This window comes from Condylostylus longicornis, unplaced genomic scaffold (genome assembly GCF_029603195.1).
Source record: "Condylostylus longicornis isolate FDR11 unplaced genomic scaffold, ASM2960319v2 ptg000049l, whole genome shotgun sequence".
Taxonomy (NCBI): Eukaryota; Metazoa; Arthropoda; class Insecta; order Diptera; family Dolichopodidae; genus Condylostylus; species Condylostylus longicornis.
The window spans coordinates 289,303-316,174 of NW_026578018.1; the positions used below are offsets into that span (position 1 = coordinate 289,303).

The window sequence follows — 26,872 nt, forward strand, 5'->3', positions numbered from 1 at the left end:
AGAAATTTCCATTAAATTAAATTATCGATATTTTATTTTTACTTATTTTTATTAAGATTATATGAAATAATTAATTAAGAATTAGATATGGTAATATTCTGAAATAAATTCTAAAAGTGTGAATAGATATTTTTTAAATTAATTTTAAGCAAACTTTTGTAAGTAAATCAATAACATAATTTTTCGAAGAGATGTGCGTAAAAATACTTGGAATATAGCCTAAGTAATTTAGTGGCTAAAATATTTACTTAGAAATTAGCAAAAATATGATTTCTGAAATAATTTAATTTGAGTTTCAAAGGACTATTGCACAAGAATAATTATTATTGAATTTTTTTTTTTTTGAAAATTGTTGAACAACAAATAACAATATTATTGCATTAAAAGTATTCGCAACTTTCTTTTAATTTTTCATTAGTTGTTCTTTCCGTAAATTTATTGATATTAGTTTTGTTAGCCAACACTAAAGTATAAATTTTATATTTCATTAATTTCTTTTTATAATATTATTGACTGATGCAATGTGCATCCTATCAGGTCACCAAGCTGAAATTATTTTTCAAACTATTGCGAATTGAGAACATTACAAAAACAATTTTTAGTGTTTTATATTTTTCGAAATATTCCGATTGAAATATTTTTTTTTGTTAAAATTTTTGACGATTTTTTGTAATTCTTTCACTATTTTTTGTGATTTATTATGTTTTCAAAAGATATTGTATAGTATTACTATTGACTGAGTATTTCAAATTTAAAATTTTTTAAAAGCCCAAATAATATACCTCCCTTTATGTTTTTAAAATATTTTACCATCTCTATTTTTTGGGTATTCTTTTTGAACTTCCATTTTGTTTTAAGGACACTGTGACATGATAAAAACGGTAATTTTAATGAATGTCACACACATGGGTCCATGCTACATGAAAATTATGTATGAGCAAGTTGTAAACAAAAATATAGCGTATTAAAAAAAAAAGGACCAAATTTTTCACATAATTAAGATTTTTTTCAAAAATCTTCGGTTATTCTAAATAACAATTTTATGTTTAAGCAACTATTACTCGAATTATTATACGGGAGGTCTGACATCAATATAATCGTTATGTATAGGTCTACTAATTTTCAAAACAGAACGATAGTGGTGAGCGAGAATGGTTGCCGATTTTCATTGTTAATTAAGAACAAAAGAGGAGTTGCCGTTTTTTTTTAAATAAAAAATGATTTTTAGTTTTAAAATAAATTTTTACTTTTAATTTTTTATTTTAATTAATTAGAAATTAAGTTGTTTTTAAAACTGTTTGTATTTTCTTCCAAACTTTTAAAATTAATAATTATCAAAATAGTTTTTATTAAAGTCTAGAAAAATTAACTTCAACAATTGAAATTATTTGATTATTACCTTAAATAATGAAATATTTGTATTTTGAACTCAAGTATTATAAATTTATAATTAATTTTAAAAATAAAAATTTTTTAATTAAAAAATTCGAAAAAGAAAGTTATCAACAATTTCTTATTTTACTTTTAATAAAGGAGGGGCTCATCTTTTTTTTTTGTTATAATATTTTTATATATTTTTTTTTATTTACTTAATTTTTAACAATATTCATTCTCGAATAACTGTATAAATGTTTTTTTCTTTTTATATTTAAAAAGTAAGGAAACTCTTAAAATGAAATATGAAAAAATTAAGTTTTAATTAAAAGAAAATTTTCAAATTATAAAGAATTTTTAGAAAGCAAAAACATTTATAGAGTTTTTCTTTTTGTATAAATTTTTGAAAATTTAAAAAAAATTTTTTTTTTAATAAATACCTAAGTGTACATTTAATAAATGAGTACATTTTTGTATAGTATTTTACTTATATAAAAAAAATAATAAAAAAAAATCATAAATGGAAAAGAATTTTTTTTCTTAATGTTTTTCTTATTAAATATTCACTTACATTATTACTGTTATTAATCTATATTCTTCCTTTATATTATATACAATTATTATATACAATATACAAATTTAATTAGAAAGTATATATGTATATACAGACACATACACATACACAATCATAATTATATTAAATGTATAGTATTAAGAAATTGTGATAAATTTCTTTTTTGATTAAATTAAAATTTAAGAAATCCTTAATTGAAAATAACAATCAAAAATAATAATAATTATTATTATTTAATTATGTACTTATTAATATTCAATTACTATATTCTAAAATAGCCTATATACATAATATTACATTTATATATTATATTATTTTAATTCTTATATAATATTTTTAGTATATAAAATTAATTTAAGAAAAAAAAATTTTTTTTTTCTGTACATTAGAATTGGTTCCTCTGTTCGTTATAATTAAATTTTGTATGGCTTTTTGATTTGTTTCGAAGACAAAAAAAATTATTGAAATTTAAATGCGTGAATAAAAAATAATGTTATATAACAAATATTTATTTGTGACCTTGTAATTGTAACCCTCTTTTTCTTAAGTCAATAATTTTAAATAGTACATTCCCTAATAAATGTAAAATGTAGATTTTTATACCCTGTACCGTTGTAAATGGAGTTTGTAATTACTTGAAGGAGTCGTTTCCTGTATGGACATGTATATATATATTCTTGCTCAGCGTAAAATTCTGCGTTTATTTAGAAATGTTCATCCGTCCGATTGCATTTCTGTCCGAAATTTTTGCAAGTTATTTCCTTTGTATCAAGGACGGCGGTTATTTTAATCGGGCTAATATAGACTACGGGTTCGGATAGCTTCTTACATCTCAAAGATGTTTTTTGTATATTAAAAAATAATACAAATATCAAATTTCGTAAAGGTAAAAGTACATATATTCTAAAAAATTTTAATGGAATGGTTGCATTGGTTCGTCTAGCTTCCATAAAACTCCAAAAGTCAATTTTAAATACTTAGAAAAATATTAAAGTTAGATGCATAAATTTTGGATATCGTGTGTCCAATTTTAAGTCAGACATATCCATTAAGTTTCCATTTAAGGAAATCTACTCAAGGTACGCAGGGTATAATTCAGTCAGTTCAGAATAAATTAAATGTTTTTACTTGTTTGAAATTTAATTTTGCAAATATGAAGTAATTTTGTAAGCAAAATTTTCTTCTTTAAATGCAACTAACATTTAATTAGACCAATCACATTTATTCTTTGATAAGCACATAATATTAATTTTACAAGATTTTAAGAAAGAAATAGAAAAGATTTCTTTGAAAGGAATATGAATAAACTCTTCAATATGGTAGGATAAAATGTAAAAATTTAAAATGAAAATAATTAGGAAATCAGCTTATTAAAAAGTTATAAAAATTATTATGTCTCGTTGAAAGAACACTAAATAAAATGAATAAAAGGATAACATTATTTATTTTTGAAACCGTTTACAATAGTGAAATTTAAGAATTAAAATTAAAAGAATTTGAGTTAATTTTGGATATAATTTAAATAAGTTCACGTTCCCCAAGGTCTGAGCTCTGAGTATAGAGCAGAACTAAATTATTTAGATATTGATAATATTAAAAGAATATTTGATCATTAAAAAAAGAATCTAATACAGTCAAAGGGGAATGATTTGTATAGCACATTTAATAAACAAAATTTATTATACAACATTATTTTTGCATAATTTTATAATTTAAGCTACTTGATGCTTGTTTATCTGGGGGAAAAAAAATTCATATAGATATGACTATGAAGCTACAGCTTACAATTTTATTATTATTTTTTATAAAGTAAGTGATTGTTGTAGTAATTTTGTTTAATTTAATACAATTTTTTTTTCAATAAATCTGTAATATATTTTTAATGGTCAGTCAGGTTAATGGATTAAATTTTTGTGTATTTTTTTGTTTAATTTTTTTTTTATTTTTTGGTTTTTGGTTTTTACTTAATTACAAATTAATAATTATATTGAATCCTTAATTAATGGATATGTAATGTTTTCGATTAATTAAATTATATCCTTTAAAAATTTTTTTTTTTTTTTTTTGGTTTTAGGTTTGCACTCCCATACATATTATTATTTTTGTTCCTACTTATTGAATTGAGTATAATTTTTTTTATTTTTGGATTTAAAAATTTATAAAATTTTTAATTAAATTTTACACAAGTTTCATATTAATTTAATGATATGTTATGAAAATTAATAAAAATAATCAATTAAATTATACAAAAAATTAAGTATTTATTTTCAATTTATTTGCACAGGTTTAAATGAATTGGAAACAAAAAAAAAATTTGTACAAGAATTTGTATTACAAAATTATAATTATTTTATTATAATTATTTTCTTATTGTTGCTGTTTTTTTTTTTGGAAATATTAAAAAAACAAAATTTTAAATTTTTTTTTTTAAATAGATTAAAGTCTAGGTAAATGCTTTGTGTTTTTATTAATTTTTTGGTTTCATTTTGAATAGTGGGTGTTCGATATTAATAATATTTTTCAAATATCTCCAATTTTAAAGTATAAAATAAATAGTTAATGAAAAATTATAAAAATTATAAATAAAAATAATAAGATAATGAAAATTACTTCCTATAGTCTCCTGGGAGCTATTAAAATTTTAGCCATCGCGCTTTTTGGATCATTCATTGAAATTAAATTTACAGAAATTAATCAAAATATTAGTCAATATTATGAAATATTATCTGACCATTGGTGCAGTGGTTATCGCACCGGTCCTTTAACCGAAGGGTCTCGGGTTCAAACCCCGGTCAGGTCACTATAAAAATTATAGTCAATATTATTATAACTTAATATACAATACTAATAAAAAAAAAATATTATACAAGTAATTTTCAAATATTCCTAATATTTGATATTAAAAAAAAAAACTAAGAAAAATAAATAGTAAATATTAATAACCTCAAATAATTAATATATAAATAAAAAACTACGGTAGGCTAGTCACCTACCTAGTTAAACGCTATGACGCTATGAAACTAGTGCATGAGAAATCATGCACTAGCCCTATGCTCCTTCTAGGAGTAAACAAAGGAAAAAAAAAATTATGAAATATACTAAGTCCTCGAGAAACGCCAATGTTGGGACAAAAACTTTAAATCGTTAATTAAGCCGTATTTTCTAATTGAAAATTTAAAATAACTTAATTACATAAATTAATCAGTTCATTTATAGTTATGTACTTAACTAGGTACACACTGTTTAATACTTTCGGATGTTAAGTGTGAGCTCTCAAATACTTTAATATTTTCGGAAGTGTGATTTCTCAAAATTGTTATCAAATTTTTTGAAAATTTACAGAGCTTTACTTATACACTAATACTTCTGCAACTTTTTAAAATTGAAACGTGTCCAATTTGGTCGTTATTATTATATGACTCGTGATCCGAATTAAAAAATTTCTAATGTCGTAATACGTATTACGAAATTTATGTCGGAAGTCGGAAAAAAATAACTTAAATTATATTGGATCGTATCTAGACATGTCGTATTAGGAAACGTAGCATTTTGGGGAATTAGTGTATGTAAACTATCTTCCTTAAAATAAGAAAAGTTTTCAGTAAAACAGCTCAACTAAATTGAAACAATTAGATCTGATTAAAAACAAATTGAGCTAAAATAATTAAAATCATTAAAGGTACAAATGAGTTCATTGAATAATCAAAACGAGTTGTAGATTATGAAAAATTACAAATAATATTTTAAAACATAATTGAATTTACGATATAATTGCAAAATATCTTATAAAACCCTGTCATACGTGTTGCTTTCAAAATTTATTGTATAAACTTAAACTTGAAAAGAAAAAGTTACAATTTAAAATTAAATAAATTTCATATTAAAAACAAAAGTCCCATCTCTATTATTCAGAATACCAAATATTCTGTAGGATTTCTTCCGTAAAATTTTGTTCTGCTTTTAGAACTAAAAATTATTTAGTTTTTATTCTAGAAACTAAATTATTTTTTAAATGAAAGAGTTTGTTATACATGAATTTTACTGCAAAGAATACAAATAAAAATTAAATTAAAATACAAAATAAAATAATTTAAAAAAAACAAAAACCCACCACAATCATAACGATTTCAATATTAACATTGAATATTTTGTATAACAAAATTTTAAAATAAATTCATTAAATTTTTTTTTTATTCATTTTTAAATTTTTGTATTAATACTCTTATTGAAAATGATAATAAGAAAACACGATAATATTCTAATATAAATTTAATTAATTTTTTAGATTTTTTACATTTTTTTCTTCTTTTTATTAAACCAATAATTATACTCATAATTATAACAATTATACCTATTCTGATATTTTTAGCCATATATGTAGCAAATAACAATAATCACCCCATATGCATAATTTTTTTAAATGCTTTACGAAATTCTGGATTAAATATTGTATAAATAATTGGATTAACAAAACTATTCATATAACCTAACCATGTTGTTAATATGAATACGGTAACACCAGGTGAACAATCTTTATCTAATTTTGTACATAATGCATCCATAATATTACATGAGAAAAATGGTAACCAACATATTAAAAATACACCTGTATTAAAAAAAAAATAGAAATATAATAAGCAAAAAATAAAAAAAAAATTATTAGAAAAAATTTTCATAAAATTTTGATAAGCATAAAAAATTTTATAGGAAAAATTTATTGCGGGCCCCTAAAAGTATGCAATTTTGTCGAAAATATTCTAACTATGGCTATTACTAATTCAAAATGAATGCAAATCAAATTGAATTGTAACATTAACAGTTATTACAATTAAAAATTAAATTTAAACTTTTACTCAAAACTAAAACCATAGTCACAAAATATGGTAACAAACGATAACAGTTGGATTAGACTTTTCAAGAAAAAATATGATGACTTAGATATCACATATCGTACATTTGCCACAACAATGAAACAAGTCAAAACGAAGAGTTGCAAACTTGCTTTTGTTACTATTATATTTTATTATATAAAGATTTTCTGTAATAAAATGATAGAGAAAATATGCTTGTATACGTGAAGAATATGGCTACACACACGTTTTTTAGCCTTCGATAGTAATTTACACTCGGCTATAAATACTTTAAGTTCCGGAAGTAGAATTTATATTTTTGAGTTGTGTTGTTATTCCTCTCAATATGCGATATGTATATTATAAAATAAGACATATGAAGAGAAGCAGAATTTTCACTAGTGAAAGGAATCATACTTCTCTTATGTTTTATATTACAACATCGCTCCTGGACACGGCCACTATAATTTGATTCTACTCATAATTTCCTTTAAATGCATAAAGCATTTTTAAAAAACAAATTTCTCTTAATTTTGCTGCGACAAATATTCAATGGTGCTTTACAAGAAAATTTTTCACTAGCGTGCTATTACGTAATCTATCTAAATTAAATTGTTGAAACTAACATTGAAAGATTTAGCAAGCAATACTACATTTTTTACAAATAAAATAATTAGTTTTTCTTTTAATGATTCATTCGATAAAAAAAAAAATCCTTAGTAATTACTAAAAAAAAATTGCTATCTGAATTTTTTGGGAAAGGAAAACAACGAAATTTCTTGTTTTTAAAATAACAAAAGAATGAAATTAAAATTTCAAACTTTTTGTAACAATTTCATTCCACAACCGTCTTTTATCATTTAAGTAAATTAGATTGCCGTTGTTAATTTTCCCTATTAACTCCCTTTTTTTTTTTGCTATACTTCTTCTTGATACTAAATGCTTCTTATCCTGATAGCCATATTAAAAAAAAAGAAAATGCTTTAGCAAACCTTTTTCTGTTATTTCATTTTTCCTTATGCTCTTAAATTTTTGCCTTACAAATTTTGTAAGGCAAAATTAACACAAAACAAAAAAGAGTGAACAATATAAATACAAGACGCCCTCTAGAATTTAAGATAAAACAAAAAATAATTAGCTTTACATTTGTTTTTTTTTTTTTTTTGAATTATTTTTTTGTTGTTGTTGTTTTCCTGTGTTTCTTTTTTTTTTACATTACTTACCTAAAACAATTGCCAAAGTTTTGGTCGCTTTACGTTCCTTTTTAGCTGATGATTTTTCTCTTTTCTTTTTTGAAGCTTTATGAACTTTATAAAGGGTGAACCTGGAAGCAATTAAAGTGAGAAAAATTAAAATGGCAGCAAAGAAAAAAAATGTTTATATATAAATATAAATAAGGATTTTTAAAGTTAATATGTACAAGGATAAAAAGAAAAAAAAATATTTAGTTATCAAAAGCAGTTAAGAGAGACAAAAAAAAAAATTAAAGTGTAAGAATACAAAAAATAAAAAATACTTAAAAGGTTGACTTCCTTTTAAATAAAAGAAAAAAAGAAAAAATTATTTTGCTGTTCATTTCAGAAAATTGCAGATCATCATTGTCGCTATCATCTTCAGTAGTACTAGAATATTTGAAAAGGCGTACAAAATGTACAACTCACGAAAACTTCACGAATCTTGGAATCAAGTTTCCATCTAGTTTAATACAAAATTTTATTCCCTTATTTTGTATTTCAAAGGAATATTAAATTTATTTTTGAAAAATAATATAAGAATGTTATACATAAAGGGCGAAAAGTTAAAGACTAGACAGTAAATTGTCCCACCGTGATTATTAAAATTAAAAAAATATTGTTGGTATAATAAAAATATTATTTATGCTAATGCTTATGTAGTAAAATTGATTTCCAAGATTCCATACTTCTTAACAAGTTTTGCTTATATTTTCAATATAATGAAATTAATTTGACATTGCATTGTATTTGAAAAAATTGAACTATTTCAATTTTAAATTTAGTATATGAAACAAAATTTTAAGTTGTGACATTTTAGACATAAAGTCAATTATAATGAACATATTCCAAATTAAAAAGAAATTAGAAAGAATATATGTAGTTGACCGTGTTAATTCTGTGATACACATACGAATAAACATTTACAACCTCTTATATTTTTTATGTATAATGCTATTTAATAAATATATGGCAACTGAAAATAACTGAAAATTATCAGCAATGTTCAAACAACTTATGGAGTTTTATGGAAGCTAACATAAGCAGTCAAAAAATTTCAACGGCTTTTATCAAACATAACAGCCCTAATTGTTATTAGATTTTGATTTGTTTGTGCAAATTTTCAAAAGTATACCTTGAATAATTTATATATGGTCAGATAACTTTTGAAATTATGTGGCAGCTATCATAAGCGCTCATGACACCTCAACAAATTTCAATAAATATAGTTGCCATTTTATCATTTTCGGTTTTCAAAAATTTCAATACTGTGGTTTGAACAGTTTTTAAGGTATAGAGCAATAATCTTTTCAAGATCTAATGCAGTTACTGGAAGGAACCAAGTTATTACAATAACTTTTATCAAACAAAATAGCTTTAATAATATAGCTCCTTTTACCATAACTTCTGCAATTTCTGAGATACAGCCAAAATAAACTTTGAAGCTGTAAGGCAGCTACCCAAATCAGTATTTCGATTATATCCTATTTAAATAGGGTTCAGATATCTACTATTATAAATGATTTTAGAAAATTAGATAATTTTACCTCAACTAGTTTTTGATTTATCATTAGGAGAGACGGACGGGCGGATAGAGCGACAGACATGGTTAAATCCTCAAGTACATCTTTTTAGCGCTATACAAACGGTAAGACAAATTTAGTACACCTTTCAAACATACGTTCGTACGGGTATAAAAATATTTTATCTTAAACACTGTGTTGAATCAAATTATTAATTCATATAAGTCTTTTTTTAAAAAATTCATAATATCTCATTTTAAAAGAAAATCTCTAGTGAGTAATTTTATTAGAAAGCCTAAAAAAAAGCAAGATTTTTCTTTTTATTATCTGTGAAGCAAACAGCCATGTCCAACAATTCAAAATATTCATAACGTTGATTTACCTGTTATGAGACAATTCAACTCTTTGAAATTTCAAAATGAAAAAAGGATATTTTTATCTTATCTCCATTTTTGTTTTAAATTTTATTTGATGCTCTCATTTTTATAAAGGACCACACAACAAGGACCTTATTTGTCTATTTTAATTTCATTATCATCGTTATTATTATTATTAGGAAAAAAAAAATTTATAAATTTTTCTATTTTAGGTTCGTTGCTAAATCAACGCCTTCTCTTGAAAAACAAAAAAGAAATTAACTAAAAAGAGATGTAAACATTAACGAAAAAAAAAGAAAAATAAAATATGCAAAAAAAATTAATTTTTATATTTTTATACCTTGATGTCTGAGAATTCTTTTTATCCTTTCGTGATGCTTTTGATGTTGTTGACATTGTTGAATCATGTCTTGTTAAGGCTAAAGCTCCTTGTACACCATAACGTACAAATGATAACGGTTTCATAGGTACACTGTTTAAGATATTTTATACAAACAAAAAAAAAAAATTAAGAATTAAAAGAAAAAAATTAATCATTTAATAATCAAAAGATAACAAGAAAATAATTATCATTTTGTGTTTGTATAATAAATTAAATGTAAAGGACAAAAATAAAATTTTAATTAATTTTTTATCAACACAAATCGTTCAAAAAACATTTACTTAATAATTAATTTTTATAATGGAATAATTATTTTGAATCAGACGAATTATTAAAATTTTTAAAATATTCTTGGGTAATTAAAAAAATTTTATTTTACTTAATCCTTTTCATATTTATAATAGAAAATTTTATTAATTGCCATTAGACTGGAAAATTAATGATCAATCATAGTTTTCTTAAACATTAATTCGATTAAATTTAATTTTAAGTTCAAATCAAGTTCAAAAATAATTTCTAATAAATTTTTCGATTATAATATTTTTGTTATACGTATTACAAATATTTATTTTTATATTTTTGTCTTGGTTTTCTTTAATTTATTTCTAAAAGTCTTTCAGTTTTTTAATTAAATTATTTTATTTTCGTGTTATTTTTAAATGTTTGATAAACGTTTACGTCGCAGACTAATTTTAATTACACTGGCAATTATAGGTTTTTGACACAATCAAGGTGAATGAATTAATCAATTTTGAGATTTTTCAAAAGGGGGAATTACTATTATAATGTATGTAGTGGGAATAATATTATTGGAGAGTTTGTTGTGTTAATAATAATTGCTCTAGTCTTTCTATTGAACTATCTATTCTATTGAATTGATTCAGAACAAAAAATAAATCTATAATGGAATAAAATTAAAAATTATTCAACGCAAACTAAATAGCTTTTAAAATTATTTTGTTTTTGAATTCTCGAAACATTAAGAAGTTATCTGTGAAATTAAAAAAAATTAATAAAGCCCTACCAAAGCCTACAATTTTATATTACATTTATGACATTTTCTATAGCTAATGAAAACTTAAAATTCATATCCTCTCTGCACGTCGTGTAATTCAAAGTTGACCAAATTATTAAATTTATATCATTGGTGAAATAAACGATATTATTAAGGTACGAGTAACTTTTATATTAAAAGAAATTGAAAATCTGAAAAAAAATTTATTGCTTCTATGCTATAAGAAATAGAAAAAATCTAATGTGATCAATACATAACCGACCGCAAGACGTATTGTCTGGTTTAGAGAAAATGTTGCACAAGATTATAAAAATAATTTCTGGAACACTTCTTTTAAATTTTAAGTGAATTTGGCACTTGGTAGAGATTTACTTTATGCTATCTGAATTCCCTGGGAAGTTCGTCAGTTATTTTCGGTATCAAGTATTAAATTTTAAGAAATTTCGTTAAATAGTTCCTTAGATATGATAAACAATTTAAAATCGGCCGCTAGTTAAAGTTCGATTTCCTACCCTTGATATTCCCAAAAAAAAATTTAATTCATTGGTTTAACACTCTGAATTTTGAATGTTGAATTTCAATGGAATTGGTTGATTATTTCCTTGTATATGTACAAAAATGTAAATTCGACCCGAAATAAAAATCCGGTTGCTGACACCTGATTTCCTCAAAAAATCATGTCACTTGTTCTATTGTCAGAGATCTTACACATCATAAAAATCTGTTCATTATTTTCATAAATATAGATAAAAATGTAAAATTAGCCCGAACTTCAGATACTGGTCCCCACAGACAAAATGATACACAGACAGTCAGGCAATAAAGTTTAATTTCAAGTGGATATTATATTTTAAATTTTTTTAAGGTAAATAATAAAAATTAAAAATTTTAATCATAAACGGTGAAAATGACCATAAAGCTTACACAATTCTTTTTATAATTAATTTTCACTCCATGTTAAATTTCAAACTCAAAACAAACGAAAATTTTTTTAAATATTTTTTTTGGATTATTGTACATTATAATACCGACTACGTTAAAGTTTCATTAAAATATTTGCTTCATTTTCAATATTATTTACCAATTATACCATATTACAAAGCAGATTACAAACCATAATGTTTAAGATAGATGACCAATATAGTACACTCTGATATATTGCAATATACAGAACAGTAGAACTTAATATGAAACGCAAATATTGGTTTTATTCAAATTTAATAGGTACACAGATTGGATTTGTACGTATACAAAATTGTGTTTATACATTACGCATACAATATTATACCACATGAAAAAGGAAGATTAAGGTAAATTTTTAGTACCAAAAAATAATATAAATAAACCGAATTAGTTCCTATAATAGAACATAATAATATAACGATATAGGGTTTTTTGTGTTGTTTAAAAAGTTGGTTTCCGTTAAAAAATTTCACACAAAATCCTATAATAATTCACAAACCTTCCAGTTATATTATTATACCAACTACTACCATATTAAGTAATTTTCAATTGAATAATTATTCATAGAATAAATTTTCATATTATACATGTAGTTGCTGTTTTTTTTTCAGACCATGGCAAAAATGATTACAATATAAATAATTTCAGATCCTTGTAATGAAAATTTTGTAATGGAAAATTTTTACTTTAATAAAGAACATGGCATGAATATACATGTAAGTCACAATATATTCTATGATATAAATTTTTTATTCATTCTATGTTTTAAAAAATAATTGAAAATAAAAAAAAATAAAGTCTCACCCCGTTCCTTCTCGTTTTGGTGAACCTCCATTTGCTTCTAGACCATTCCTTTTACTACTTAGGCTACTAGTCTTCTTTAAACTTCCACTTGGCATTGGACTTTCTGGTGGTGTCAATTGTGTACTATTTCCTGCAATAACATCATCAACGTTTGATGGAGCATAACCAGAATCATGATTACCATTTGGATCCGCTACAACCAAATTTGGGGTTGTTGTTATCTGTGCCACAACACTGCAATTTTTTTTTAATAATTTTGAATTTTGACTGCCACGAAAATAATTTTTTATAATTTTAAATTAAGTGTGAGCTCTTTATGAATTTTTAAAAATATTTTTATTTTGTTATTTAAAACACGCGATATATTTATAAGGTATTTAAGGCATTTATTTTCCAATTATTTCAAATTTAAATGAATATTTGAATATACATTTGAACGGTTTCAAATTTTCACAATTTTCTCTGAAATTCAAGTTGTTGTACTAAAATTTAAGCAAGAATTTGGATATTATTAAGGTATGAGTAATCAAAAATGATAACTACCTTTCATTTGTACAACAATAACCTCATTACAACTAAATTTTCCCGCTTACCGGAGTTCATAATTAATTTTACCCTAAAATCACAATTTTTTGTTTTAATTTTTCCAAAATTCAGCATTTTCCAAATTTATTGAATTGAGGACACAATCAAAAACTGAGATTACCATTTAATGCCATTAAACATTTACATTTAAAGATCTAAGCATTTGCACTTTTGTTTTCTTTTATTTAAATTTTTTAATTATTTAAAATACACATTCATTTGCTTTACAAATACCGACAGATTGTTTTTATATTTAATGTATACTTCTATACTATTCACAAAGAAACTCACACCATTATGAATACAAATAAAAATATTCTTATTAAATAAATATTAAATCAAATTAAAGTACTCACTTTCCAGTTTCTTCAACAACAGTTGCTAACATAAATTCAGTTGATTTATCATTTACAATAACATGACAATCATCAATATCTTCTGGTGATATTGCGTTTTCATCTTCTTCTTCATTTGAACCAGATGCAGTATTTGTTGGTTGATCATCTGGCATAATACGAGCACCAGTTGTACATACAACACCAACACCACGTATACTACTATCTAATGTTGTTTCAGCTAAACGTCTTGTTTGTGCTACATTTTCAATAACACTTCCACCTGTTGTCATATCTGATAGATTTGGTTTACGGGCAGCACGATGTTTTAGGGCACGATGTCGCAAAGCCTAAAAAATAAATAAATATAACAAAAACGAAAAAAAAAGAAAAAAAAAAATTCAGACTTTATTTACTTCTAATTTCTATTTATATTGAATCTATTATTCATTTTGTATGTTTACCTTAAAAATATTCCAATATAAAAATACCATTATAATACAAGGTATGTAAAAACTGCTTAATGATGAATATAATATAAAATCGGTATTATAAAATATACATAGATCTGGTTCACGATTTGGTGTATTATTTAAACCTAATACAATTGGTGAACCAATTGCTGCTGATATTGCCCATACTAATAATATTGTTAAGCATACACGACGACTATTTTTATGTTTTGCATATTTTATTGGTTGTGTTACAGCTATATATCTATAAATAAATAAATTTTAAGAAAATAATATTAGAGTTTTATGAAAGTGTTGAAATTTATTAATATTTGTATGATTCAGAACTAGATTATATACCGTGATAACACTGATTATGTTCTAGAAATATTACATTCTTTTTAGAATATTAAGTCCTAGAAGCCGTACAGGTTACTAACTATTCAGAAATCTGTTTGTTAAAATTGTATTGTAATGTTGGAAACCTGAATCTGTTAATGAATATATGTCAAGCTATTTGTTAGAAAAAACTTGAATGCGGATGTCTTCATATAAAAATCCAAATAACAAATAATGCTAAAATTTTGATTCAAAACCGAAAAATGATTTTTAATAAGCTTAAACTTGCAGTATAAATAATTTGGATCTTACTGTCTTATAATATTATAAATTTAGAAAATTGCCGGTTTTCAGGCGCTTGATATACGCTACATAATGTTATTATTGCATGAAGAATGACATGTAATTTATGATAAAGATTAAGAAATAAAATTTTTGTGGTACATTAATAATATCGAACATTAATACATTAATAATAGAACTATTATGGATGTTAAATACGGCATCATTAACTCGAAAATTAAGAACCTAAGAATTTAAAAATAAAATTTTAATGGTTTTAGTGACAGTTTATAGTTCACTCAAAAATTCATACATATACTTCGAATGAAAATAATCAATTAAAACCGAATAATTAATCAATTAAAACCGTAGCCATAGTATCAAGTTGAATTGAATTAAAAAATATACATATACAATCCCATTTTAATTTAATTTAAATTTAAAAAAGAAAAACAAGAAAAATTGAGTTGATCATGTTAACTCTGTGATACCCGTATACGAATTTGCTATTCTATGGACGAATAAATATGTCATAGTTGTCTGTGGGACAGACTAAGACTTCAAATACGCTAATTGGCTTTTATAAAAAAATGAAATAAATTATCTTTTTGTTGTTGAACCTTTTGAAACCAACTTTATTTGACCATTTACTGGAACATTTACTTTACAGAAAAATAAGAAGAAAAGTTACGGGTAGTTGAATTTATAATACTCTTCCAGCATAAGTTCGCACGGAAATAATAGTAATGTTGTCGTATTACTAAATTACATTATGCAAAATTTAAGATATGACTAAACAACTATTTTAGTTGTGTGGCAGCTACCATAAGTACTATAATCAAAAGCTACCAAAAACCAATAAATTCCAAATTACTTTTATCACACATATATAATACCCAATAATACAATGTTCACTCGAAATTTCTGTAACATAGCTGTAATAATTTTTACATTTAGCCGAAGAATTTTAGTACAGCCTATAACTTTTAATGTTGTAGTGCAATTACCCGAACTACTGCCCCAATCACATTAAATTTAAATAGGGCTCCAGCATTTACTATTATAAATCATTTGAAAATATCGGACAGACGGGCAAGCATGATTAAATCGACTCAGAATTCGAAGCTGATTGAAAAACATAAAATTAAGTTGTCTCTATCTCAGACCATTATTTTTTAGAGTTACAAACGGTAAGGAAAATTTATAATAAGTTCTTACGGGTATAAAAATGCATCTTAATTGAATTAAAACATTTGATACCGTAAATCAATTTTATTTTTAAAATAATTCATCAATAATAATATTATAATATTAAAATAAAATTTATTCATTATTATTTTACAATTAAATTTCTACAATTATTTTATTTAACGGTATACATATATATCCATTTCCGATTGCTAATATAATTTCATTTCAAAAAAAAAATTAAATTATTTAATTTTAATAGTTTTTTATGTTCATTTAAATAATTATTTTAATAAATTATTAAAAATTTATTTATTTTGGCAATTAAATATTGTTATAATTATATTAATTTATTACCTGTCTATTGATATTGCAACTAAATTAAATATCGATGATGTGGAACATATCACATCCATGGCAATATAAAAATCACATACAAAATTTGGGAGAGACCATGCACCGTTTACCTAAAATTAAATAAAAAAACCAAAAATTAAATTTTGTTCTCTTAATAAATAAAATAATTAAATTTAAAAAAATAATTTCAATTAAATATAGACTAATATGTGTTATTTATATATGGTAAAATATATTTTAAATTTAAATATTCCAAAATTTTAATATTCATTTTCTAAGGCTTTCCACTTAAATGATCCAACAATTAAGTTTTATCCGCATCGTATAAGTAATTATTTTACTTAGATTAAATAAACTTCTAGTTGAAATTCAGGGTCATGCATATTCTTCTAATTTGAATCATCAAATTTTTTTAGTCAAGGAAATTTTAACAGGGAACTACAATTTCTTTAACATTATTACAGAATTTTATTATATTTCTCTTACTAATCGAAGCTCAGGTAGCATTTTTAACCGCACAAATTTCTTCGAATTTATTTTGCGAAGTTTGTGTTTTCCGATTTATTGACATGAAAATTTAAGGAGGGACAATTTTTTTTAATTATTATGCATGTACGATTTTTCAAATTGTCAAAAATATTATTGGCTATTCCTAATTATAGAAAATCACTCAAGATTAATTAGTGATTGTCTGTAATAAGCAATGCTCCTTAAATGAAAAAAGCATAAAATTTTAAAAATTTTCAAGTTTAAAATAAAAGACTATCAAAAATTAAAATCAAAAAATAAATTCTTGTTTTTCATCAAGGAAATTCTCTCTGTAAGTAAATAAATTTTATTCACACTATAAGATCAATATCATAGCTGCCAAACCCAAAATCAAAACTGAGGGATATCGATTTTAGAGTTTTCAACTTAAAATATTCTATAAGTATCTATATTATCATAATACCATAAATTTAAGAAAATATTTTAAGAAATCGTTTGAGGTTTTATTTATAAACATCTTTTTTATAATAGTTATATAAAAATTCATTCCCATTTAAGGAAAATAAAAATGTCCTTAAAATATTTTTTTTCAAAATTTTCTTCTTTTTCCTTGTAAATCTATATAAACATCTCCCACAAACACCTTCAGGGTCATTTAGATTAAATCTTCCCTGTTATTCCTTTCCTTTTTGTTTTTTTTTTGTTTCATTGTATAAGCATCATAAGACAATGATATTAATTTTATTTTTGGATATATCTAATTTATGACAAGTGACAAATTTTCTTAACTCTTGTGACAAGGTCAAATATCTTATTTATTTATTTTTTAAAATAATAGAAAATATTAGTCCCAATACATTTAGAGAAATTATAAATAAATTATTGTGTCCCATTATCGTCCCTAAAAATTATTGTTGTTATTTGTTTTTTTTTTTTGTTTTTGCTTTCTTGATTTTTCGGAAATTTCATTTATGACACTTTTTATTTAAAATTTCTTTAAGATATTTTTACAATGACCTTCTCAATTTGTTCAATAAAAAATATAAATGGGAAGAATATCCTAATTAATTTTTTTAATACCCAAATGACTCAATGATTATTATTAAATGACTAATAAAAAAAATTTAATTTTTTATACGTGTAGTAGAAATGAAAACCTATAAAACAAGGAGTAATTCAAAGAATTCTCATACCAGCAAAATTTTCTACATCTTAAAAGATATTAGCTATAGGCCATCTCTTACAATCATCACCTTTAATTTTTGTTATACTGAATATAAAACTTGCTACTTAATATTAAAATTTCTGTATATTAATCCTAAATTCTCGGAATTTCAATAAACTGCAAATATTGAATTTTTTTTTAATTTATTTTCACCTTTTAATATCTTAAATATGAGCATTGCATTAGAATCTGTATGACAGTAGTATAGTCTATATGACAAATTAGATCTTATTAATAACATTAAATATAATGAAAATAATTATTAATATTAAATTTATATCAATATTGACTGACATTATCATGTGCTATTATTATTAATATATAATAGAAAGTACTAATGAAAACTAGTGTATAAAACAATTTTATTAACTAAAAAATTGTCGTGTCATTCCTAATTTATTTATAATATAAAGAATTATTTATATCAAATATACATAGCTGATATCACGCTATTATAATTATTTCTACATTGTAAAAAATTGTTTTTGAAATTCGAAAGGATCTTCTACCAGTTGTACAGTGCAGTTAAAATTCTCACAATATAATTTTGTATGTGAATTGAATGTTAAAATATCAACACAAAATAGTGGGCGATTTAGCGAAGATGACCTCAAAAATGGGCAAATAGAGTATAAACAAGTAAAAACGTTTCAGTCGGTATAAACCGATTGAATTATACCCTGCACCTTTCGTTGTTGTATAGCAATTACTCAAACCTGTGAAATCATTCTATAGAAACTTCACGGACATGTCTGACCTATACATCCGACTGCTAAGTTTCATGAATCTGACTTTATTTTTCCAAATATTTAAAATAATCTTTTAGAGTTGTATGGCAAGTACCCGAACCTGTCAAGCAATTCCATCAAAACTTCAGAAATATGTCTGACCTATAATTGGACACACGACTGCCAAAGCTCATGAATCTGACTTTATTATTTTTCCAAATATTTAAAATAAGCTTTTGGAGTTGTATGGCAAGTACCCGAACCTGTCAAGCAATTCCATCAAAACTTCAGAAATATGTCTGACCTATAATTGGACACACGGCTGCCAAAGCTCATGAATCTGACTTTATTATTTTTCCAAATATTTAAAATAAGCTTTTGGACTTGTATGGGAGCTACTCGAACCTGTCAAGCAATGCCACTAAAACCTCAGAAATATATCTGGCCTATAACTCGACACACAACTGTCAAGTTTCATGTATCTGACTATATTATTTTTCCAAATATTTAAAATTAGCTTCTGGAGTTGTATGGCAGGTACCCGAACCTGTCAAGCAATTCCTCTGAAACTTCAGAAATATATTTGACCTATAATTGGACACATGACTGCCAAGTTTCATGAATCTGACTTTATTATTTTTCCGAATATAAAAAATTTGCTAATGGAGTTGTATGGCAGCTACCCGAACCGGTGCAGCTATCCCATTATAATTTTTAGAGCATGTGTAGAATATAATTGGACACATGTATACAGAATTTTTTATTTATAGCTTTATTAGTTTTTGAAATATTTAAAATAAACTCTTTGAGTTGTATGGCAGCTACCCGAACCCGTTGTCCGAATTAGTCCAATAACAATAGGGCTCGTCCTTGGCACAAAAGAAAAAACTTGTGAAAGTTTGGTGTCGATTGCATTATTCGTTTTTGAGTTATCGTGCGATCGGACGGACGGACGGACGGACGGACGGACGGACGGACGGACGGACGGACGGACGGACGGACGGACGGACGGACAGACGGACATGTCTAAATCGACGCAGAATTTTACGCTGAGCAAGAATATATATATATGTCCATACCGCAGATGACTCCTTCAAGTAGTTACAAACTCCATACCAAAGTTAATATACCCTTCACGAAGTGCAGGGTATAAAAACGATCTGAAATATTTTTGATTCATGTTTTATTTGGAATTATATCGAATTTACATTAAAATCTGTATCATTATTCAACAAAATCTGATTCTCTGAATTCTCTGAAAATTACCCGTTTCAAGTCTTCGTCGATTATTTTCGGTAACAAACAGAGCTCAAATTATTAAAAATTTAATGGGTTATGCAAAATTCATCATGAGATCTGGACAGTAGTGGAATCCCAATTACTGAAATTATGCTCGTAGCACATTAAATTTTATAATCGTACTAACTCGAATAAATAAAATTTGAGTCTATTCGTTGAATTTATTTTAGCGAATTTTACGCTCGAATTTAAAAATAAATCCCTCGATTCAAAGTAATATTTTTTTTTCATTCTTTCTTTTTACCGACCGCATACAATAAGGGAGGTTATCATAAATTCATAGAGAGTTGTCAGTCTGTTGGTTTGCATAAGCACGTCTCAGTTTCGGCCAAATCGATTTTGATGAAATTTTTTATGTGAGTTTATTTTAGCTATGGCACGGATTGATTAAATTTGGGTTATAAACTTCGAGAACTGGACAGTTTTTGCAAGCCGATTTTAAATTTTTGCGTATATAAAGAGAAAATATCAACCAGCCATCATAAATATTAGTTAAACTCTATAGAAACAAAAAATCTTGGCGACTTTTCTACTTGGATTGGCTAAAATATTACTTGGGTATTTTATTTTTACAATAATAATTAAAATAAACAAAAAAGATTTGGAATAAGTCTCAATATTATACTTAATTTTAACTTAACTACAATAACATGTAACTGATAATCTTTTAATTTATACCCTTAATTTGGAATAAATTAATGATTATCAAATAATATTATAATAATAGTATCAAATAATAGGTATTAGTATAAAGAAAAAATAATATCGATCAATTATACTATAGTCAAAGAGTTCAGTAAAATAAAAATTAAAAAAAACAAAATAATTTGAAGCCTAAATTGAATAAAGGAATCAAGTTGAGGTAAAAAATGCTAATAATTTTGATCAATTATTATTTGTCACGTTATTCAATATAACAGAATAAATTAAGATATGCGTTGCTATACTATAATTATACAGTTTAGTTAATAATTTAGAAAAGAATAAACCAAAATTTAATAATAATATACTATCGATACTCTTTGTCATGTAATAATATTACAATTTCCATCATATCCACGATTCTAAATCAATTATTATAGTATCTGCTATTATAAAAAAATATACACAATACAATTTTAATAAAGAAAACAAAAGTATGACAATTTAATAAAATATTTCTATTTTTCCTCTTATCATGTGATTATTTTGACATTTTAATAATTCTATACATTAAGTGGGGGTTTTTTTGAAACATATATAATACGCATTATAAGCTTGTTGATTCTAAATACGATGACGTTTCCATTTGTAAAGCATTCGCAATCGATAATCGTATTCAATGTTTAGTTAATTGAATTCAATGTATTTTGGGACACACCTACACTTTTGTTCTTGAGTGTAATACTCGTAACAAGGAGGAATTCTGCAAGAATATAAATTCATATTATGCCAAAAAGGTGAAATATACCGTGTGCCGAATCAATTGAATTTAAAATCATAATTTTAAGTCTGGATTTAAAAGTTGCAAGTTTTCATACTTCCATGCATAATTTCGTCACACATTGACTCACATTGAGTAATTAAATTTTAAAAGAATGAAAAATTCTTTCAAACTTAAATTGGAAAGTTTAAGTCACATTACGCTTAGATTACGTGTAATGCAACTTAAATTAGAGTCGGATGGTCATAATATCGGAATTGAATTTTCATTTTACCAAAGTGTTACACTTACTTGAAGATACACAAGTCAATAGTGAAAGTGGCATACTTTATTTATTTAGGAACTCACTGACATTACATTTTTGATAAGATAACTACGGATTTGCTAAAGATTAACGAATTCACGACACGAGTTTGCAAAATAGCTTAATTCACTTAATATGATGGCAATATTTGAGTATAAAGGTAAACTAATCGGTACTATAGCCTTTTTAATTCCGCAAATCACATAAATAATAGATTAAATTAAAGTTTGTTTTCGCAATTCCTTAAAACTACAATTTTTCGCCGATTCACGAATTTTTTATTATTCCGGCCATATACGCAGCACAAATTGTTATGATCAACTAGAAAGAAAATCCAGCCAAAGTAGAAATTTTTTTCCTCTCCTCCACTAAAATCATAATTAATTTTTTTCACTTTTATGTCATATTTCTAATATTTTATTGCAATTACGAGCACTGAATTTTAACAATTCCCAATAAGATTAAGGCGATAATACATTTTTTTTATAGAAACAAAATCCTATATTATACAATCCATAAATCTAAAAATTTATTAAATTATTTTAAATGCACAGTTGGCCATATTTTTTTCACTAGCAATTAAAAAAAATAGCATTAATACAACATAGAAATAACAATTAGAATCAATTCATAAAAGTAGATTTTCAGACGGACATTAAATTAAAAAAATGTTCATCATAAAATACATAAACGACCATAAGATTGTTACCAACTGTTTCTCCAACTCTAAAAATAGTCAATTTAATCCTAAAATAATATTTATTTTCCATTTTCTTTCACCCCATTTTTATTATCGCTTAATAAAAAGAAAATATTAAAGAAAATATTTTTTTAAGAAATTTATAACAAGAACAAAAAAAAAATATCCTTAAAGAAAAAAATATTGTAAATATCTAAAACGTTTTTTTGGTTCAAAGTGTGACAATAAAATTTCATTAATTTTTAATCGATTCTTATAAAAAGGTTAAAATGTATAAGTAAATAGATAAAAATGTCTGCTGTCCATTAAAACACCTGTAAATATAAATAGCGCACATAGGAGTACCAAAAAAGAAAAAAAAAATGAAAATAAAAATAAAAGAAAAAATCCTAAATTGGGTCAATATTTTTCAATAATCTCAGTTAAAATGTATAAGAAATAAAAATAATAAACTAAGGATCATAATGTATTTAGCTTGGTAGTTGTTAGAGATATAAAAATTATATCTATACACAGGCGGAGACAGTAAAGGAAAAGCAAATGTGTTTTTCATTGCTTAAAAAGAAAAAGTCACCGTGTGTGAGTAAGAGGAAAGAAGCCCCACAGCAGTAGAAAAAGGATAATTTTGTGGAACATATTTGATTACACTTCTTGTCTACCTTAAATTGAGTGTGTTTCTTGGAAAAGTTGTAATAAGTTGCAATAAATTAACCTTAAATATTTGATTGGTAAATAAGAAATGCAAAATACAAAGTTGATTGAACCAAATACGAATATACGAGAAGACCTGGATAGTTATTTATGCACACATCTCATTTTTTACTCACGAAGTGAAGAACTAATAAAGTGAAGCACAACTGTAGATTTTTAAAAACAGGGTAACAGTGCACCGCGACCACGCATAAGGGTCTATTGTGATCCCACCACGAGTGCGACACCCGCTTGGAATCTGCCACTATGATATACTAGAGCAACTTGTGAGGTGCAAAGGACCGCAACGCCGCCGCCGAAAAAGCAAACTCCACCAGTGCTTCCGTTGTCTTGCTATCGAAAGAAAATCGTCTTTCTCACAAAACCCATAAATGTCTTAATTTTCCAGGCCCAGCCTATGGAAGTGTCTCATAAGTCTGCAGTAGCCCGACAAGTAAACGGTGATAATTCTCACCTATTTCTCGCCCATCCCTTTAATGTAATTATATCGTTTCTGGTCATAACTTCCCAGAAGCAATTCTTTCCTGCCACATCCCGGGAAACCTCTCCAGTTTCAGCCCGCCTCCTTTCTGATTGCTTTCTCAATTCCCAACGAACAATATACTGATTTATACATGATCAAAATTAACAAAATTTTGTTTTCACTGTATATACTTTCATTTTCTTTAATACAAAAAAATAATGAACGTCTTGCTTATTTTATTATTATTGTTATTTCTTGTAATAATTTACCCAAAGGGGGTAATCTATCCATTTAATCTCATTCTTTTGATTTTGATATTTGACTTTATATTTGAGTTTCTTTATAATTTTTGAAAATGTTATCATTACTTTGAATGTTTGGTTTAACCTTGACTATATAGAGCTAGCAGAAGAAGAAAAAAAAATATTAATTTTCATTCTACGATTTTTCACTTTTATTTACTATTATTGGCCATATTATTGGATAGAAAATTAACAAGAAAAATAATAACGTTGGCTTTTAAATTTTTATTAATCAAAATAATGTATGTGTTTTTTTTTTGCTAAATTAATATAAATTGTTTCCAAATTAAAAATAAAGATGAGTGAAAGAGAAATTTATAATACATTTTTAGAGCTAATAATACAACACCTGACATATGGCAAATATTACAAGTATAATTTGGAAGTACCACCCGAAGAGTCTTAAAAAGTGTTATGTGAAAATTATTCATAATTAGAACAAAATATTTTCAATTTCAAATTAAATCAAAAATAAGGTTACACAAATTAAAATATTTATTTTTATGCTAATTTTTCCTCCTTAAGGTTGAAATTTTATTCTTACTCATTAAGAAATCCTATATATTTTCTTCACAGTTCCCAAAATTCATATTTAATGCTATTCATTGAAATTTATTGTTACTATTATGATATTATTATTGTTAAATATTACTGGTATAAAGGATACCAGGAAGGACTGATTTAATTCACAAACCTGTAAGTTATACTAATTATAATGTAGGTTAATAACACTAATTTATTATTATTATCTATAATATTAGAATTTCATTTTCAAAATATTTTAAAATTGTTTTTTCTGATTTTATTTGATTTGGTTTTAATTAACTCTCATATTTGTCATTTGCAATACTCGTATTTGCATGTCATTTACAAAATTTCCTTTTATAATTGTATTATTTATTAGCCATCATATTGTTTGCATAATTTAAAAAATTTTTTTCAAGATATCTCTCAACAGCGAAAGTATATTAGAAAATAGAATCAAATTTAGTATAGATATGTGTATTTATATTATCTTTGAATATATAGGATTATTGCAGAGCTACAAAAATATTATTATTAATTTATTACAAATATTATAAATCTTGTGCAAATGTTTAACCGACAGTGTGTAATACAGAAGTTATGAATTTGAGCAATCAATAAACGCACATGTATAGAATGAGTTATAACCCTAGGAAGTATTAGGCTTTAATATAGCCTCTCCTTGACGCGCAACCAATATTACAGGGTGTCGTCTTGGGATGTGGCAGATTCATTTCCAGTTTTTTCTTCTTATCTGGGTTTATATTGCATCTTGATTCGTCATCACTCATAACTCTTGGTTTATGGTCCTTTTTGGCCAGAATGATTCTACATAATATGATTTCCAGGCATTTATTAACGAAGAGCTATATCTTCTGCATGTTAGCTCTTGAAACCAACCACGTCTCGCTTCTGTAAAGCCGCACCGATTAAACACATCCGTTGAATATTCTTAATTTGGTGCGGTGTGTCATTTTGATGCTCAGATATTCAAATTGTGATACCCTATATATAGACGGCAGCTTGACTCGTAATTGACAATTAATATTTGCGAATCAGACGGTATTTTGAATAGCTTTAAATTTTTCGTATTTCCAGGATGATAATCATATTACTCAGATTAAGGTTTTAAAACAAATTTCTCATTTTTGCCAAAAGCACAATAAAAGATATGACAAATAAATCAACATATTGTAGAAAATATTTTGACATGATTAAAAATTTTCAATTTTATTTAATTTAACTATAGCAATGGTATTAAAAGTTTTTGAAAAATGCGGTCTTTAGTTTGTAAACTGCTCGTACACATGTACATCAAAATGTTAATTCAAATTTATTTTTATTATAAATGGTGGATACGGTAATAATATATACTACATACGATAATAATGTAGAGCTCATATCAGAGCACAAACTAACATTTACATTATACACGTTCGTGTAGTTATTATGTATATTAAAAGCAAAGAGAGAGAAAATAAATTAAAATTCATTTTATCACTTTATGCTTCCCTTTTATAAGTACGTAACGAGAATTTAAGAAATAAATCATAATAATAGCAGCATGTCCTTGTCTGTACTTACATATTTATATTATTGTACATATAATATCTTATCAAGTGCACTTAATAAATTAATTCATATTATATACAGCACTAAGAGTATTAAATATTATTAAACAGTGTCGTATATTTACATTTTGAAATATGAGCACTATTTAATAAGAAATATGTAGGTGCTAAATTTATAACTCCAATTTAAATTCAAACCTGAGTACCAAATCCTGAGTCGAGAAATGTGAGTAGCGATTATGAATTCTCAGTTGTAAAGTTTTAGAAATGTTGAAATCGCAATAAATTGGAAGCTGTATCGAAAATTTAAAATCCTTAATTTCTGAAATTTATCAAAAAAAAAAGGCGAGGCTGAAATCCGAGACGAATTGGAATTTGAATTTGAACAAAATAAAACTAGTATTACAGTCGGAATCGCAAAATTTTAGACAGTCTCGAAATATTTTGAAAATAAAAGTTTTCATGTGATATTATGAAATTAAGATATTTGACATATTGTG

The 26,872-nt window shown here is 24.9% G+C and overlaps 1 protein-coding gene across 4 annotated transcripts; it reads right to left on the reverse strand.

Annotated features, from left to right (window-relative positions):
- Positions 1 to 6,318: 6,318 nt before the first annotated feature.
- Positions 6,319 to 16,753, reverse strand: LOC129611357 (dopamine D2-like receptor). Of its 4 annotated transcripts, none has more exons than XM_055524462.1 (8): positions 16,633 to 16,753; positions 14,479 to 14,731; positions 14,036 to 14,364; positions 13,276 to 13,328; positions 13,095 to 13,224; positions 10,271 to 10,402; positions 8,022 to 8,122; positions 6,319 to 6,554 (listed from the first exon to the last, which is right to left on the reverse strand). In XM_055524462.1, the coding sequence occupies exons 1-8, from the start codon at positions 16,689 to 16,691 to the stop codon at positions 6,343 to 6,345; spliced, it is 1,269 nt and encodes a 422-aa protein (XP_055380437.1). In that variant the 5' UTR covers positions 16,692 to 16,753; the 3' UTR covers positions 6,319 to 6,342. The 4 variants fall into 4 exon arrangements, with proteins under 4 accessions (XP_055380437.1, XP_055380436.1, XP_055380435.1 ...); XM_055524461.1 differs by having other exon boundaries at positions 13,276 to 13,361; XM_055524460.1 differs by having other exon boundaries at positions 13,095 to 13,328.
- Positions 16,754 to 26,872: the final 10,119 nt, after the last annotated feature.

Excerpts from the sequence above, each read along its gene's own strand:
- LOC129611357 (XM_055524459.1), bottom strand. The coding sequence starts at position 16,691 with ATGGATGTGATATGTTCCACATCATCGATATTTAATTTAGTTGCAATA. Across the intron at positions 14,732-16,632 it reads GTTGCAATATCAATAGACAG|ATATATAGCTGTAACACAAC; the intron begins GTAATAAATTAA and ends ATTTATTTATAG. Across the intron at positions 14,365-14,478 it reads TATATTGGAATATTTTTAAG|GCTTTGCGACATCGTGCCCT; the intron begins GTAAACATACAA and ends TTTATTTTTTAG.